This window comes from Castor canadensis, chromosome 18 (assembly GCF_047511655.1).
Source record: "Castor canadensis chromosome 18, mCasCan1.hap1v2, whole genome shotgun sequence".
NCBI lineage: Eukaryota > Metazoa > Chordata > Mammalia > Rodentia > Castoridae > Castor > Castor canadensis.
Window position 1 is genome coordinate 8,157,842 of NC_133403.1, and position 17,269 is coordinate 8,175,110.

The 17,269-nt window shown below is 39.6% G+C and overlaps 1 gene segment (V, D, J or C); it reads right to left on the reverse strand.

The window, feature by feature from the left end:
* Positions 1-7,531: 7,531 nt before the first annotated feature.
* Positions 7,532-10,468, reverse strand: LOC141418812 (immunoglobulin lambda variable 8-61-like). The segment is given in 2 exon segments: positions 7,532-7,851; positions 10,357-10,468. Coding segments are annotated over 2 exon segments (432 nt in total).
* Between the last annotated feature and the right edge of the window lie 6,801 nt (positions 10,469-17,269).

Below are 17,269 nucleotides of genomic sequence, written 5' to 3' on the forward strand. Positions count from 1 at the left end.
CCAAAACAAGTTTTCAGTCATATATGCAGTGAATAGAAATAAAACAAAGAAGGAATCCCATCACTGGAAGATTCTATATAGCTCTACATCCTGAGGATCCTCACCTGGGACTGAGCTACCCAAGTCTCTCTTTGTCACAACAGCAGTGAGAGGTCAGGAAGGAGCTCATCATACAAACCAGAATCTAACCTGAATGTAGAAGCTCAGTTATGGGTCTGGAATATGAGACATGCTTGGAAAACTGATTCTGGGAGTGCAAGGTCCCTGGTGATGGGCTGTTTTATATTTTCCAGGATCCTGGGAGAACATACCTTCCAGGCTCAAGTGAGTAAGCAATAGGTGGTTCCAGATGAAAGTCATGTGGTGTCTTTTAGGTGGGATCTGTATCACAGATTCCTAGTGACAGTGCACAGTTGCCTTCCACACAGACATGCACGTTTTAGCTTCTGCACTTTCTACTTTACTTTCATAAAAGAATGGATGTAGCTGGGTGCCAATGAATTATGCCTGTAATCCTAGCTACTCAGGAGACAGAGATCAGGAGAATCGCAGTTCAAAGTCAGCCTAGGCATAATAGTTTGAGACACCTTATCTCAAATAATGCCTTCACCAAAAAGAGCTTGTGGAGTAGCTCAAGGTGTAAGCCCTGAATTCAAGTCCCAGTTCACAAAAAACAAAAAAGAATGGATGTAGGCAATGCCCATGCATAATTTAGCCTCTTGTCTCTACACAACTATATCCTACCTTGACTCACCTGTTTTTCACTGGAGTGTGATATTCCTGTGTGAGCACAGAGTGAGAAGCTGTTTTGGTGTTTTTACAAAGACATTGGGACAAAGGCAGTGACCTAGTCCCACCTCCCCAAGAATCTCAGAAGGAGAAGCTGGGACAATGAACATGGGCAGAGGACACTGACATGGTCACTCATATTATCTTCCCCATGATTCTCAGGGACAGCTCCAGGCCCATTTACATTCCAGTTCCTAGCACATCATGTCTTTGCTCAAACTATACAACCTGTGTGCTCTGCTGGTATGTTGCAACTTTCAGTCTCCTCTTTATGTTTCCCCCCTATTTTGCTGGGTCCTCTGGCCTTTTCTAAAGATCATTCATTATGCAATTCAAATTGCCTCTTTGCATAATCCTGGTAACTTAGTCGTTCTTTCGATGACTTTACAGAAGGCACACATTGCATGGAACTGAGCTGCTGGGCATGATATCTCTCCCTTGGATCCCCTGAGTGAAATTCCTTTTTGCTTCTCTTCCATTCCTGACCTGTGCCAGGCATGGACAATCCCTTTTAGAGTACTGAACCTTAATATCCTTAAGTATCAAATTTTACTTTCACACAATTACTCAGAGAAAAATTTTGAAATATTACTGAGGATGGCTTACTCATCAGAGATGGTGCCAAAGATAATGGAAGTGGGAAATGTACAAATATATTGATTTGGGGAATTCCCAGGAGAAGAAAGCAGAGCCTCATGTTCTTTCCAGGCCCTACCTGTACTCCATATCTAGGCCCCTGTGCACTAATTAAGGAGCATGATTAACAGAGGGGGATAGGTGGAGGTCAACCCTGAGTCCTGCTTTCTGTGACCCAAATTTGAGAGTATATCCCTTTCCCTCTTCATTCTCTGAGAGTGTGTTTGTCCATTTGTACAAATGAGGTTCCTTAAGCATTTTGCTCACACTCTGGGCCCTGATCAGGTCCCTGTTCCCAAAGATATCACAGTGCTATAGCTATAGAAGGGTGTGGTTGGGTGGGGATAGGGGTAAAGAGATTTATAGTTGTGAGCCCTGAGCACATGGCATCAAGAAGAACCATGTGGCTCATTTCAGCTCTCATCACCTCCAGCACCTTCAATAATGGACTCCATGAGGTGTTAAAGCACAAGCACTTGATCATGCCACATGGTGAGCACAGGCACTCAAGCCAGCCATGCTTTCCTACTCATATCTAAAGGGACATGGAAGTCTCTCTGTGGTCTCCCTTTTACCTCATGTCTTCATCTTTATGCTGTTCTTATACGGCTCTGATGGGGAATCTCTCTACAACCAACTTTAATGTTTATTGGCCAGGACTCATGAGGTCTCTACTGTGAAAATTTCTCTATGATCAGAATGAAGGTGAGAAACATGAAAGTTTTGTTGTTAATAAACATGAAGGATATCAGCCAGTGTTTCTGAAACTCTGAAATTTATTTTAAAACCTTTCCAACCTGGAAAATGATAGTATATTTATACATTTTTTTGACTACTGTTTTCCACTATATCATTCTCCATACATTCTGGTAGATTATGTCATAATGTATCAGAATGAGAAATACTTTATGCTTCATATGTCTTTACTTTATAAGCATTTTGAGCTAACTAAAAAATGCACTTTCATTCTTCTCTAGCTTTTGCAATGAAATGCACCCAGAGGTGCACGTGCCATTTCTACTGTGTTTGAAGAGTGAACCCCCTTTAAGATCAACTATTTCTTTCACTGGATCACAGAGTTCTTTCAAAACATATTTTCTTTGTGGATCCTCCATTTCTCAAGTTACCTTTCCTTTATTAAATAATATGCTATCGATGAATATTGGGGTTATCACCTTACAGGAATTGATAGGGTATGAGAAACAAGGAGAAATATATTATTTGAACAGTAAAGAACTGTAGCACTGAGTATGTTATACAGTACTGGGTAATGACAGATGCCCAATAGGAAGCTGAGGAGAGTCCAATGTGCTGGATTCAGGAAAATCTGCTCAGGGTTCACAATAGATGTACTTGTGCCCTTAGGGGCTGAATCAGAGTGCATCTAGAGTAAGGCTTACTGTCACCCTGCCCAGCACAGAGGAGGATACTATGACAACATCTCTGTAAGCAGAACCCAAAAGAGGAGAATCCCAGGAAAGAACATGTTGTGAGCTAGGGAACAGCTTGTGTGATGGGAGAAGAGGCTCAATATGGGGTGTGTGACAGGTTCAGAGAACCTTAAGCAGGGTCACTGGGTTTGGTCCTCACCTGAGAAGACAGATGAAGAAAGGACACCAGGAAAGTGTGGTAAGCTGAGCCCTGGCCTCAATGACTTGAGACTTCTTTTTCCTCCATCCTTCTGAGTAGACAAGACATTCATGAACATTTTTTCTGTTTTTGTCATCTCATGGTAACTATAAATTTTAGAATATTTTTCCTCAATGAGAGATGGTGTGCTTTGTTTTGGGAGTGATGTTGGGACTAACATTTCTTAGATGGACATATTCAATAAACCTGAGATGGGGATACTCCAATTTCCACTGGGTGGGAAAAATCCTGTGGCTTCATTGAGCAAGATTTGAGAGTGTTGTGGACATTTCTATCACAGCTGATGATGTTTAAATATAGGAGTCCAGGCATAGAAAATGTCTAAGTCAGCACAGGGTTTCAATCCAACACTTGCCTGTGAATTCTTTCCCCCTGGGGCCATATATTCTCATACACCCACTTCATAAAACATCCTTGAACTCTCTTTTACCCTAGTGTCAGTGTCTCTTTCCCACAAAAAAATGCTGAACTTGAACTCTTCCAGTAACCTAGTTCCTGCATCTCCCCCTACCCTTTTCATCTACTCTGTAACATTTGAAATTTTCTTCATGAGCTTAAATTCAGATTCTTACTCTTTCTTTTCAAGTTTTGGAGTATCCTATGCCATTTTCTCTTTACCCTGTGATAGCATCTTTTTATTATACATATATTTACATGATTTCCTTCTTTCTTCCAAAAAGTGTCATATCTATGAGCATAAAATCTTTTCTTTCTTGGTCATATTGTTCTCTGAGAACTGATACTTGGGGTTGGCACAAAGTAGGTGTTCACTGACTGATGTGGTTGGACAGAGTGCTTGGCACCTGGTTGTCCTGAGGCAGTCACTGTGGATGCTCTTCTTCTTGCTCTCTTCTGACCCATCATGGACCCAATTTCAGAGGTGGCTGATCCTACAATCTAGAATTTCTGATCATTGTGATAAAATACAAAATGTGTTGTTGCAAATGATGAAATTTTAGTAAAGATTTTGATAATATGAGGCCTATTGTGCAGAACATGTTTCCTGTAGTGCCTCTGAAACCTGAATTTTGACAAAAAAAAGTTTAATTACCTGACTTGGCCAAGGCTTGGTTGCTGCACGAGGAAGCCATGTCACTCAGATCTTTGTCTCACTTCCCTGCTGGTTTGGGAATAATGTGAGCAATGATGTTAAGTGCCCAAACATAAGGATTAATAATCAACCTCACCTTCTTCCTGGCTCACAGGGATACTCAGGGAAGCCATGTTCACAAATGTGGAGTTTGAGAAAGGCAACAGCACACTTGCCTTTTGACGCACAGGTATATTGGGAATGCCTTAGTGTCCACTTTTTGCTGTCTTAAGGGATGGAGCAGGGAAGTTACCATACACAATGAGCTTAATCTCATGTCTCCACATAGCCCCTGACCACCTAAAATTACTTGTTAATGTCACACTGTGGATTAATGTTCAATCCTGGGATCTCACTTTCCATGGTAGACATTCTCTGGGAGACAGAAATGCAGGACATTAGAAGTAAGACAGAATAGTCACCCCACTCAGTGCAAAGGGAATTTCTGTTTCTTCTATCTTTCCAAGACAGGCCAAAATATTCTCCCATTACTATTAGGCCCTGTTATTGGATCCCCAGCACCTCCCTGTGGATCCCTCTCTCTCAGTCTGTAACTCACTGATTAGATTTCAAAGTAGAAAAGAAAATAGAAGTATTCTCTAAATTCTGCCATAATTCTATATCAATATAGATATCAAGTAAAGTTTTGAGAGAGAAGTGATGTTAATCATGGGGACACTTGTAATCTTTTCCCCATTCTTCTTGGGGCACGTTTATATCTTAAGTGTTCCCTAAAGGCCCATATACTAACAGCTTGATCACCAGGTTGTGGAGTTACTGGAATATAGAAGAACTTTTAGGAGATGGATTACATGGAAGATTAGGTCTTTGAGTGTGACCTTGTAGAAGAAATTAGAATGCTGTCCATTATTTAACCTATTTCTTCTGCATTTGCTTGCCATCATGGTGTATAGATTTGCCACTGAACCAAAAGCAACAGGAGCAAGTGACCATAGAGCAAAGTCTCTGAAACCATGAAACAGAATAAATCTTTTCCTATTAATAAACATTCTAAGGTAGTTTTTCCACAGCAATGAAAGCTGACTAACACAGGGATTTCAGCAGTTGTCCCCAGGCCACTGATGTAGCATGGGTAAGGAAAAAGTGGGAATGGAGATGTTCTAAGAGGAAATCTCATGTCTTCAGGCCTTCAGAGTATGTAAATCAGGGCAGAAGGGATTTCCCAAGGCTTCAGGGCCTCCATGTAACAAAGGCTCCAATGCACTGAGACCTCCCAGGTTGACTTCACGTGTAGGACCATGTGAAGGACCACATGGCAGTCAGGAGGGCACAGCCCCTATTCTCAGGGTGGATACAGCACTTATGTCGGATGGTGCTGATCCAAGACATGCCACCCCATGGCCTCCCTGTAGGGGATCCTGAAGGGAGAAAACAGGTGAATGCTTCTCTTGCCTGGTGCCTGGCCCCTGATCCACCTGCAAGAAGTAGACCTGTCATATGAGCACCCAAACTACAGGGTTCACTCAGCAGAGCTGTGGTCTGAAGGACTTTTCTACTCCAAGTCCTTTCCAATTTGTTTTCACCAGTAACCCCTTCTCCAAAACCTCCTTCTTATTTAACAACTTGTTATCCTCTTCTCTGAGCTTCTTTCCTCAAAATGTCTTTTGTAGAGAGAATTAATCCAAGGGAGAATCATCAGCTCACATATAAGAATTGTTAAAAATTGTAGAGAAAGATTTTTTAAAGTTAAGAATTTAAAAATTATATATATATATATGCACAAACAAAAAATAGGCATATTTATTTACCATACATGAGAGAGAGAGCGAAAATTTCTCCCAAAGTGTTTACTTGTTCTTTTCAGGTGCACTCTTATAATGTGAGATTCTGATTCATATTATCTAAAGACATCTCAAATAACACTATGTTATGGACTGGATATCAAGGGAGTACTGAAAGAAAATATTTGATATTATCCTACTGATGCTTATGTTTACCCAGCAACTGAAAGCACTGAAGGAACCATATGCTCAGTGGCTTGGTTTATGCAGCTATTAGTTCTTATTACAAACTAGTACCTGCAAGGGATTGTACTCTACCTCTGGTGAACACTTCCAAGAATTCATTGTGCACACCACTCTATCCTGGTCATTTGTGGGAAGTCCCTGGATTCTACCTCATGTCTTCTCTCTACATGAGGAAGAGCCTCCAGATTTGCCAGGATACACTTTCAGAGACAGACAGGGACCTCCACTAAATTAGCTTCTTCAGAGTAGCTAACAAACAGAATAAATCTCAGTTTGTGATTTTCTATGTTTGGGTTAATTTCAACCCACAATCATGATACATTTTTGTATCAATTACAATAATTATTTAAATTACAAAACAGAAAGCAAGAATTTTTGAATGATACATGAAAGCAACCAATTATATTACACCTCAATGAAGTACCTATATGATACTTCCTTTCCTTGTAATATGTATGACCTTAACATAACAATGTGTAATATATTTTCCCTAGAGATAAAGAAGATAAGTCCAACCAAATTTCCCCAAATTGTTTAATGCTCACCTGTTCAGTACAGTATTCCAGGCAATAGTATCTGCTCATCTCTTGATGAGCACAAGAGACCTTGTGCTCTACTCATTTGTGTGTGTCCTGCAACTAGTAATGAAATAGCTTATAGGAGTGTCTAGAAGACAGTCCTTTATGAGATATTTTATATTAATGAAAGTATATGATCTTTTGATGATACGCTTTAAAAACTTGTGTGTACAAATTCTTCATATATTTTTACTAAAGTTTAAATTACATAATTCTTTCTGAATCATTTTGGTGTGTTAGCCTGACTGAATTTTTTACAAAAACCATAAAAGTATAGTGTTTCCCATACATGCATGATAATGATTCCTTCAGACAACTTGTGAATAAGATTCTTGGGTACAAACACAAGTTTCTGATTCAGTAAGTTAGATGGGGAATTCCTTCTCTAGCTAGTTATGAGATGAAGCTTCCATTTCAAAGAGAAATTAGGTACTAATTTGATGTTCAGGTTCACATTCATGAATGAGCATGTATGTTAATAAGTTTTGAATAAGAAGGTAGAAGAAGGGATCTCTGAGTGTCAGAGTTGGCTTGCATATTTGGAGGGAGGTGCCCTGCCCCATTATCACAGATAGAGGGGAGAGGAAGCACACAATTGGAGGAGCTACACTGAGAGATGGTCATACACAAGGAGAGACAGGACGAGCTGCATGGCCACAAATTCTGGAATGGACACTGCCCTGGAGCCTCATTTCACTATCATGGAATTGACTATCTCATAACTTCACCTTCTCTTCTGCATGTAAGGGCTGAGCCATTCTGAGCATATGGACCAGTTTTTGTTGCACTTCCCCATGGGTTTAGATCACTGTGTAAATGCCACTTCCCATATACAGTGCACAGTAATAATCTGCATCATCCTCCATCTTAGCCCCTGTGATGGTGAGGGAGGCTTTATTCCCTGTGATGGCACCAGAGAAGCGATCAGGGACTCCAGAGGGATGGTTGTTTGTTTTATAGATAAGCATGTAGGGAGTTTGGCCTGGGATCTGCTGATACCAGCTAGGGTAGTTACTTGTAGACACTGATCCAGAATTAAGGCCACAGGTGAGTGTTACTGTCCCTCCTGGAGAAACCGACAGTGATGGCTCCTGGGTCACCACAGTCTGAGAATTCACCCCTAAAACAAACAAGAGAGACAGTTATTGATATGCAGAGAAGCATCACCCTGACATCTTGCTTTTATGGGATCTCCTCTAGAGTGTGAGTCCCACTGACCTGAGCCATAAGTAAGGAGAGCAAGAAGAAACATTATTCTGGCCATGGTGGGAAACTTAACAAGTACCAGGTGTTCTCAAACCCCTCAGCTTGTGTTTGACGTTCTCAAGGCCTTTTCAGGGCTCCTCCAACACATTGAAGTTTCTTCATGCAAATCAGCTTCTTCTCTGTTTCTGCACTGGTGTTCAACCTGGTGTCCCAGGGGAGAGATCTTGAAGACTCAGAGGATTGAACATCGCAGATCACTTTCTGCAAGGGGACATACACATTAAGTTGGGGGGTGATGCCTTTTACCAAATCAACTGCTTCCAAGTGAAGTTGACCTCATTACTCAATCTATTGTCTACAAGGCCTACTGGACTAAGTAATTTAAAAAGTTATACTACCCATATTCTACTTTGTTCATCTACTTTATAATAAACTCACTTTCCTGCTGGTGAACTTTTCTGCCCTGAAAGAAAATGAATGCAGGTCTTCTTTGGACATTATTAAAAGGCCTTTCTTACCACACAGAGACCCAATTTGGACCCTACAGAGCAAGGCTGGGGGAATCTCACTCTATCTCCTACTCACTCAGTCCTGGAAAGTGTCTCATGAGCTCCAGTATGGGCACAAGGCTTGGTATAGACACACAGAATAGCACTACAAAATTTCCAGTGCTGTCTGACTCTGCTCTCAGATGTGGATTCCATGGAAGGGATTAAGGGGAACTGCAGATTGTCAGGAGAATGTTAATATGATCACCAGGAAATTATGAGGTTCCTTCCAACTACTGCCATAATAGCAAAGAAAAACATGTTTCTTATTATCAGAGGTAAAGAACTGTGTTTCTGAACAAACTAATGTCAATATCATGGAACATTTTCAAAAACTCTGTAATTTAACAGTTTCCTAAGTTGTGTATCAGGAAGGCTCCTCAGGGCAATATATATTTGAAGGGATTATCTCATATCACCTATATTTACTGAAAATATATTACAGGCAATTATTAAAAGTATCAGCTGCAGCACATATGCATAAATTATTTGTGTCTGTACATGTTTGTTCCTGTGTACGTCATGGGAATAGGTGTGTGTGTAAAACAATAACTAAGGAGGATGGTATAAAAAGCAATACAGAAAGAAACAGAAATGTTAATTGGAAAGAAACCTTACCCTTATTAGTTTGCACTGCTCACTCTAAAACCCACTAAATTAAATGATAAATAACATACAGGTAAGGCATGTAGTCTAGAAAAAGGACAAAGAAAATGTTAATCTATGTATCACATATTTGACTAACAATAAACTAGGATTTCATAGTAATGAACAGGTAAATGTAATTCTGTAGAAAACCTTGGGCCTCATCTGCAAAATTCTCGCACATCCTCAAGGCACAATGAATCAGAACACTTATTTTTCTGGGAAAATTATCATGGCAAAAAGGAGCTGGAAGTGAGAGAAAGGACTGGAACCTGGATATGGGTGAATATCTTAAAGTACCAGGATCCACTTCACCCAAGTAATAACTTTTCCTGCATTGTGTTTTTTATCCTTCAATGACTGGGCTGCTGGATGCTGCCCACTCTGGGACGCATTAGTGATGAATCTCATTGCAGTCAGTCCAGGGACTCCATCATTCTCTCCAACCTGCTTGACATCCCATGCTGAGACTCTGTTCTTGATTGTGAAATGTGACATTTGCCTCAGCCACTTCATACCAGCTGATACTTCAGAGTCCATGTTAACCATCCTCAAAAGATCCCAAGAATAGTCCTGTTTCTGTCCAAATCTCTCTAGTGATCAAGGCACACTTTTTCAATATAGTATAGATTCTAATTTCTAACATACTGTTATATTGTGCTGTAATTTTTGTGTTCTCCAAAGGTCCATAATTAAAGGCGTTTTCCCAAGGAACTTGGTATTGGAAGACACTGTGGTCAATTCAGTTGTAGAACCTAGTGAGAAGTCCTTAGTCTACTGGAGATGTTTCCACAAAGAGGACTGCTACACTCCAGTCATTCTCTCTCTCTCTGTCTCTCTCTCTGTCCTTCTCTCTATCTCCTGCATTCGTGTTATTGTGACACAAAGACGACTAATAATTATTGAAGGAATTTTCATTTTTGAACTGACATTATTATTTTTAATGACAAATTGGTTTTTTATTTTGTGCTTATTTATTTTTCATTTTCATTCTTAAAAATGTAATTATTATTGAATTACTGAGAGCATATTATGACATATAAAAAATTCTTACAATATATCATAGTTGAATTCATTTCCTCCATTACTCTCCTTTATCCCTCCTCCCCCCATTCCTGGAACAGTTTTGAACTCGGGGTCTCACACTTGCTATTCAAGGTCTGTACCACATGAGCCACTTCCCAAACTCTTATTTTGGTTTTGTTTTTGAGATAGGGTCTCCTTACCCTTGTCCAAGCTCATTGTTAACAGGTGATCCTTCTGCTTCCACATCTCTAATAGCTGGGATTGCAGGTATGAGCGACTATGCCCAGCTACAACCTTGCTACAGGAACCCATGTCCTTTAATGTCTAGTCCATTTACCATACCACACTGCATTCAAAAGATTCACTGTCATGTTACAATGAATTTTTTCAGTGCTTTGGAAACACTTAATATTTTTATAGTTTTTTGTTAAGATATAGTCATTATACAGGGGAGTATTCATTGTGACAATTCCAATTAAACTTATATTGTACATGAGTTTTACTTCCTATCTCAGTTCCTTCCCTGCCCCTCTTAAAGCAGTTGCAAGAGGTTTCTTAGTTCTATTTCACGTAGGTATATGAAGTCTATCAACCACATACCATCACCTTAATCTCCTTCAATCACACTTTCCCCTCCTGCTAGTATCCCCACACTATATCCTCCACACTGTACCAATTTACAGTGGACATACACTGAGAAACCCCTGTGAACATCAACCTACATATTAATAATGAAAAACAGGGCTGTGAAATTAAGCCTAAATTAATTGGGCTTATGGATTTCTGGGGTTTTTTTGGAAGTTGGCCTTCCTCTTCCTTAATTGTCTACTATTAGTCCCCAACCACACAGCATTCCTGACTAATTTTCTTCATGCAAATTGACTCCTTCTGTGTGGCTGTTCTCTGCCTGCCTACATATCTGTCCTGAACAATCACTAGATGAGGGAGACATAGTCAAATAGGAAGCAAGGGTGAAAGTCAGGTCAATGATCATGTAACTGCTGGGGACACACGTGCAGGAAAGTCTCACTTCAGTGAGGACACTGCTTGTTGGAGTACATAAAGTCAGTTGAGTACTTTCCTGTGTCACCTGGCACAGAGCTCTATCCTCTCAGACCAGTCCAGCAGCGCCCTCTGCTGACTACAGATTCTGCATTTTCAAACCGTATCATATCCAGAGCTCAGGGAAAGGCCCCTTGATTATGGGTATCGATTTTTCTGACATCATTTCCCTATACAAAAGAATGCGTCATCTTTTCCACACTTCCCATTTGGTCCTGAAATACCGATCTCTTCAGGACTTTCATGAACTTCATACTTACAAACACAGTGCTTATGGTGCTACATTTCAGGTTTACCTGGCAATTGAGGTGGATTCCAACAGTTGCCTATGGCTTTTAGGAATCATGTTTCAAAATTTAAACCTCAGCTAATGATAAGGTGATTTTTACCTAATTCTGTCTAAAATACTTTTATATGTTGTCATATTTATTGAATGCTGGTGTTGGAAGTATCTTTTACTATCCTCTTCACCCTTCTATGCCTGCCTTAATTTTTGATGCCTGTCTTCTTCATGAAAATATGATATTAGGGAAATATTCTTTCCATTTTGTCCTACCTCCCTGAGTTAAAAATTCCCATGGATATCAATTAACAATAATTATTTTATGTTGACTCTGAAATTTTAATGTTAATTTATACAAGTTTCATCTTTTTTCAATATTATTTTTCATATGAAAAATATTACCATAAATAAAACCTCCTTCACTTGTATTCATCTTTCCATTACGCTGGGCTAAGAATTGCTCATGATGTGTACCTCATTTGGAGGATGGCTTAATGAGTTTTGTTTATTAAGAACTTTATACATCTAACAGCCACTAGCTTTACAATATATGTCCAAAACTGTGATATTTAACAACGCCATTCCAACTGAATGACAAGAGAAGGAAAATCACTGGAACTTTTGACTATACTGAGCATGTGAGGAGTCTCAGAGCTTTGTCCTTGTTGGGGAGGGTTCACCCTGAGCCATGGATTAGAGGACGCCTTCCAGGTAGCCAAAATCTGAGCTTGCATTCATCATGGGCAGAGACAGGACAGTGATGCCTCAGACAGACAAATGGAGAGTTTTATTGAGTTCACCTTAGAATGGTGAAATTCTGGGGCTGTCAGGATGTAGCCTGCTGTGTGACATTGATATTCGGCCTCATTTTCAGTTTGGAGCCTAGAGGAGGTAAAAGAAGACATCTTGACAAACGTAGATGCATTGATGAGGACTGAATACTTAATGACCAGTCACTAATGTCTGAGGTCACAGGCTTAGGTCTTCTTCAAGGTAGTCCTTTGTACCAGTCCTTATAGTAACCTACAATGATTCTGCTGCTTCCTGAGTAGAAGAAACACATCTCAAATGTGAGCATATCGTGTGCTTCACAGGCAGAGTTACACATGGACATACCATGAAATTTCTGCTTATTGAAGTCCTTAAGACTCAGTCATACATGCTGAATTTTGAAATCCTCAGTGACTTGTTAGAGGCGAGCATGGGAGAAGTCAGTTGTGATTCAGGAACCAGAAGACTCTCTATTATGCTAAGTAATGTCAGCTCCTGCAGAATTTTCAACATTTTATCATCAAAGTGAACCCTTCCTTCATTGGCACACAGCCCTAAAAAAAGAGTTTTTGGTTTCAGTCTAAACTCCCACCTCTCCTTGATATCATAACTGAAGGTGCAGGAACACAACAGGTGAGCCAGAACTGCCTCAGACCAGGAAGAAAGCTGATTTCTTCTTTCTTTTCAGAGTAAGAGCCAGCTCTATAGGCCTTCTTTAAAAAACCAGACCACTATGTGGATCATCATGAAAGATTTTTTTGCTGTTATTTTTTGATTGATTTGGGTTATTTTCATTTATTTCTGAGATGTCAATCGCATACAATGGAAACTGGATGATAACCATTGTGACCCAGATATTTTTATGCATGGTTAGTTATAAGTTAATCAATTTAAAATTAGGAAAAGTCTAGAGTTCACAGACCAGAACAGACCGGGATTTTGTCCCACTTCTCCATCTACCAGTGTCACTGTGAGATAAACTATTATGGCCAATCAAACAATAATAGTCAGCCTCATTCTCAGCTTGCACACCAGAGATGTGCAAAAGTGCTGACTTGGTTGAGGTGTCTTTAATTCAAGAAAAATGGTGGAGACTCCTGTGCTCTGGAGTTTATCTGAGTCTGGATAGACTCTCAGAAGAAACCTGTAAGGATCCTCAAGTTTCTGCTAGTACCACTGCACCCACTTTCGAGGAACTCTGATGTCGCTGCTCAGTTTGCAAGTGAGTCTGGTAGATGCTTCAGGAGATGTAGACAGGGAGAGTAGTGTTTCACCACTGGCTGGGACATGAAAGCTGCCAAAACAGAGAGTAATGGGTTTAGCAGTGAACCCACATTTAGGATGACAAGGATCTGAGCCAGAGGGACTGAAACCAGCTGGAAAACTGTCCTGAATCTCTGTCACCTGTCCGTACCTGTGTAGTGAGACAGAAGCAGAAGGAAGGAGCCATGGTGGATACAGCTTCTGTCCCACAGAGTGGATTTAGGATTTCCCAGCTTGTATTATCCTCTCTACCACTCCCAGGGAAAAAAAGGGGCTGTCCATCCAAATTAACCCCTCCCTTCCTGGATCTCTCACACTACAACAGATCCCTGATACAAGTGCCTTAGAAAGGATCAGAGGACACAGGAGACTATGTTTTAACCCACCTATTTAGTGCAGGTGAAAACTTTTTGGAATATGCACAGCTCCCTCCACAACATTCACTCTAGGGACATTACATATTCTTGGAGCACTTGAGACAGTTCAATCTCTACCACAACTGAGGGCAGTGTGGCTCACATCTCCAAAACACCATGAAGTGCCAGGAACAGTTCTCCAGCATCCCCTGATGTTCAGAGTTCCCTTAGGGTGCAGGTGATGAACTTCAAAGTTATATGTCTTGATTGGACAACATCCTGTTCTTGGAGTTCCTAAGTGAAGAGGAACATGTAGGTACAATTTCATAACCAGCAGTATGCTTTCTTTTATTTTAGAGTTATGTAATACAGGGAATAATATTGTCAGAGAGCAGATAGTACTATGACTATGATGTTAGAAGCTCTATAAAATACAAAACATGTAAACAGTGGAGACTCACCCTATTTCAAACAGTGAGGCCTGTCAGGGGAGCTCTTATTTAAGTTGGATAAGAAAAAAAAGTTAAGTACAGTTAAGAAGGAAGCAGGAAGAAAATACAGTGTGCCAGTACTCCAAAAACAAGGATTCTTTGGTGTTTCTACAGACCAGCTAATCATGGATGTTCATAGCAAACTGGGAACCTGATAAGGATAGAAGATCAAAGGTATTCTTTAAAAATTAGTTTTTCAGTAAAAAAAAGAGAAGTGTAAACAGGTTGAAGATATATATTGGAGAATTCTTTAAACGTACAATCCTTACAATTTTAAACAGAAAGGCCTCTAGAGTAAGAAAGGAGGAACATTGTATAAATCACGTTACAATTGTATTTAGAATAAACAGGCAGATATTATTGCTACTTAATACTGTAGAAAATATGACATTGAAATGGTTTCTTCATTCATAAAATAACCAAATCCGTGGAAGGAGTCATGAATTTTGACTTCAAAGTTCAGAAAGACTGGACTGTTTGCTTGTGTAATAAGAAGGACAATTCAGCTATGGTGTTGAAGTTGGCATTTGAAAACAGGAGCAAGCAGTCCCTGATGGTGGAACTGCATGTTCAGAAAAAATGAGCCTTTGAACGAGGCTGGATACAAGGTATTTAGTCAGTAAAGAAATGTTAAAATGACTCTTGAAATATTTTATTAATTAAGGCTGACTCTTGATATGGTGGACTATTTTTATTTAAGCATTTTTGCAGCATGTTCCTTCCATTCCAAGGTGCAAGTGGTAAGGTAATTGTAGGTTCAATACAGACTTAACCCCCCCTTAACCTTCTCACATACTCCAGTGCATCTTTCACATTACTGCAACAACTTGGTGACTACCTCAACCAACTGCAGTTCTTTTCTATTTTTGAACTGTTATCAAAATTCTACGTTCACCCACGCAACTTAAGGAGCTTGAGATACAATTTAAGACTTTTACTGTTCTTACATGGGCATGGGAGGTAGAAATTCAATACTGCATTTGGCCTGAATTATACAGGTCTAGTCAGTTTCTCACCCACCAGCTATTCTTTCTAGCCCTCTCCTCCTACAGAGACTTTACCTTTTCTTCCTCTGTCCTCATCCTGATAGAAGTGAGCTATCAGGAGAAAAAATGAATTTCATTTATCCAATATGACTTCTTAGTAGTTATTTTCACCCCAAAATTTTCTCTCTACATTTGTGTGCTTACCTCTTATGGCTCTTAGTTAGGTTTGTAATTGTTTTCATATAGGATTTTAATTTGGGCTCTCTATGGAGTAGGCTAGATTTGTCATCTGGTTCTCTGTTAATGTAGCAATAACTGAGAAAATCAAATTATAAAGAGAGAAGTTTCTCTTTGGCCTACACATGTGTAAGGTTTAGTCTATAACTGCATAGACTCACTGGCTTTAGACCTGTGATTAGGCAAAACATCATAGCAGAATCAAGTAGCAAAGAAGGAATGTCCATCACATGGCTGGGAGGAAGATGAAATGTCCTTGAAGGGACATTTTCAATGACTGTAAGATCTTTCTTTATTGTCCACGTATTAAAGTTTCTATCACCTCCTAATACTGCCATGAGGCTGGGTACCAGACCTTTGACACATAGTCATGGACATCTTCTCAAACCCTAGCCCTAAGATTTGTTTGAGTCTTATTGTAGGAAGGGGGAGTTCACTGTCTATAGGAGAGAACTCTTGCAAAGGAAGCCATGGAGACTTAGGGGTATATGGTGGTCTAGACCTGAGCATGAAGAGAGCAATGAGGAGGGGCACATGGTGCTCATCACAGTGGAGATTTGCTCACAGGCTTCCATGTCTCATTGGAGATCTTTGCTATTAGGAGTGTTAACTCTCCACCTATTTGTGCATGTGTGTGGGCTGAGTTTATCCAGAACACCTCATACTTCTTTTTAAAGGAGATACTTCACTATGTAACTTTATGTAATTTTAGTGGGAACACCCTACATTACCCCTTTTATAAAAATATTATGGTTTCTTCACTTCTTCTCAATTATTCTGGTCTATACTGAGTTATCAAAAATGACCTGTTTGGTGACTGCTGAGAACTTGGCCATTTCCTAGCCTTGTGTGAGTTGTGAAAACTGTTTAATCCCACAGATCCTAGTTATTCTCTTATAAGACAGTGTGGTTTTCATTCTTTGCATGTAGAATTTTAGTTTCATCACAAAGAGGAAGGGTCCCATTTAGATTATTAAATGTGTTAATTGCTGCATGAATCCATCTTTTCAGAACTCTTGCACCTGCAGGATTCTCAGGTACCTTGGCCTCTGCTCTCTCTCTGTCTCCTGTTCAGAGAGGCTCTGTATCTTCTCAGGGCCTCTCTCTTTCCACTCTCCAGAATGGGTATCCTGAACACAAATGATCACAGGGTTCACATATGTATTTTGTTTTCCCCTAGATATCCCAGTTTTGTACTGGTTGCTGCTTAAGCTTCAAAATTCTTTGTGAATGATGTTTTGAAGTTTTGCTTTTTATCATAATGTGGGTAGTTTGAACTTTTCAATGTTACTCCATCAGATATGAAGAGTTTATCATTTAATCTACATGGTATTTTATATTTAATAATTTCTCTATATATCATACTGAATTCTCAATTTTATTCTGATGCACACTTCTTATAAGTAGCAAGTTTCTATAGGTTATTGTGTTTTTTGTGTCTGACTGATCCATAGTAAACAAAGTCCTTCCTAGCTGTCTGCAAACTTGTGTCTGTTTCAGTATTGAAACAAATGTATTTCTTATTCTTCCATCAATATCCTAACAATGTTGAGTTAATAATGCTTTAAACAATTTTTCATCTCTAGCAGAGAATGTTCTTAGCAATTTTGTTTATGTGAAAATATTCTAGGATAGTTCCCCATTTTTTTTTTCAAAATAATTGT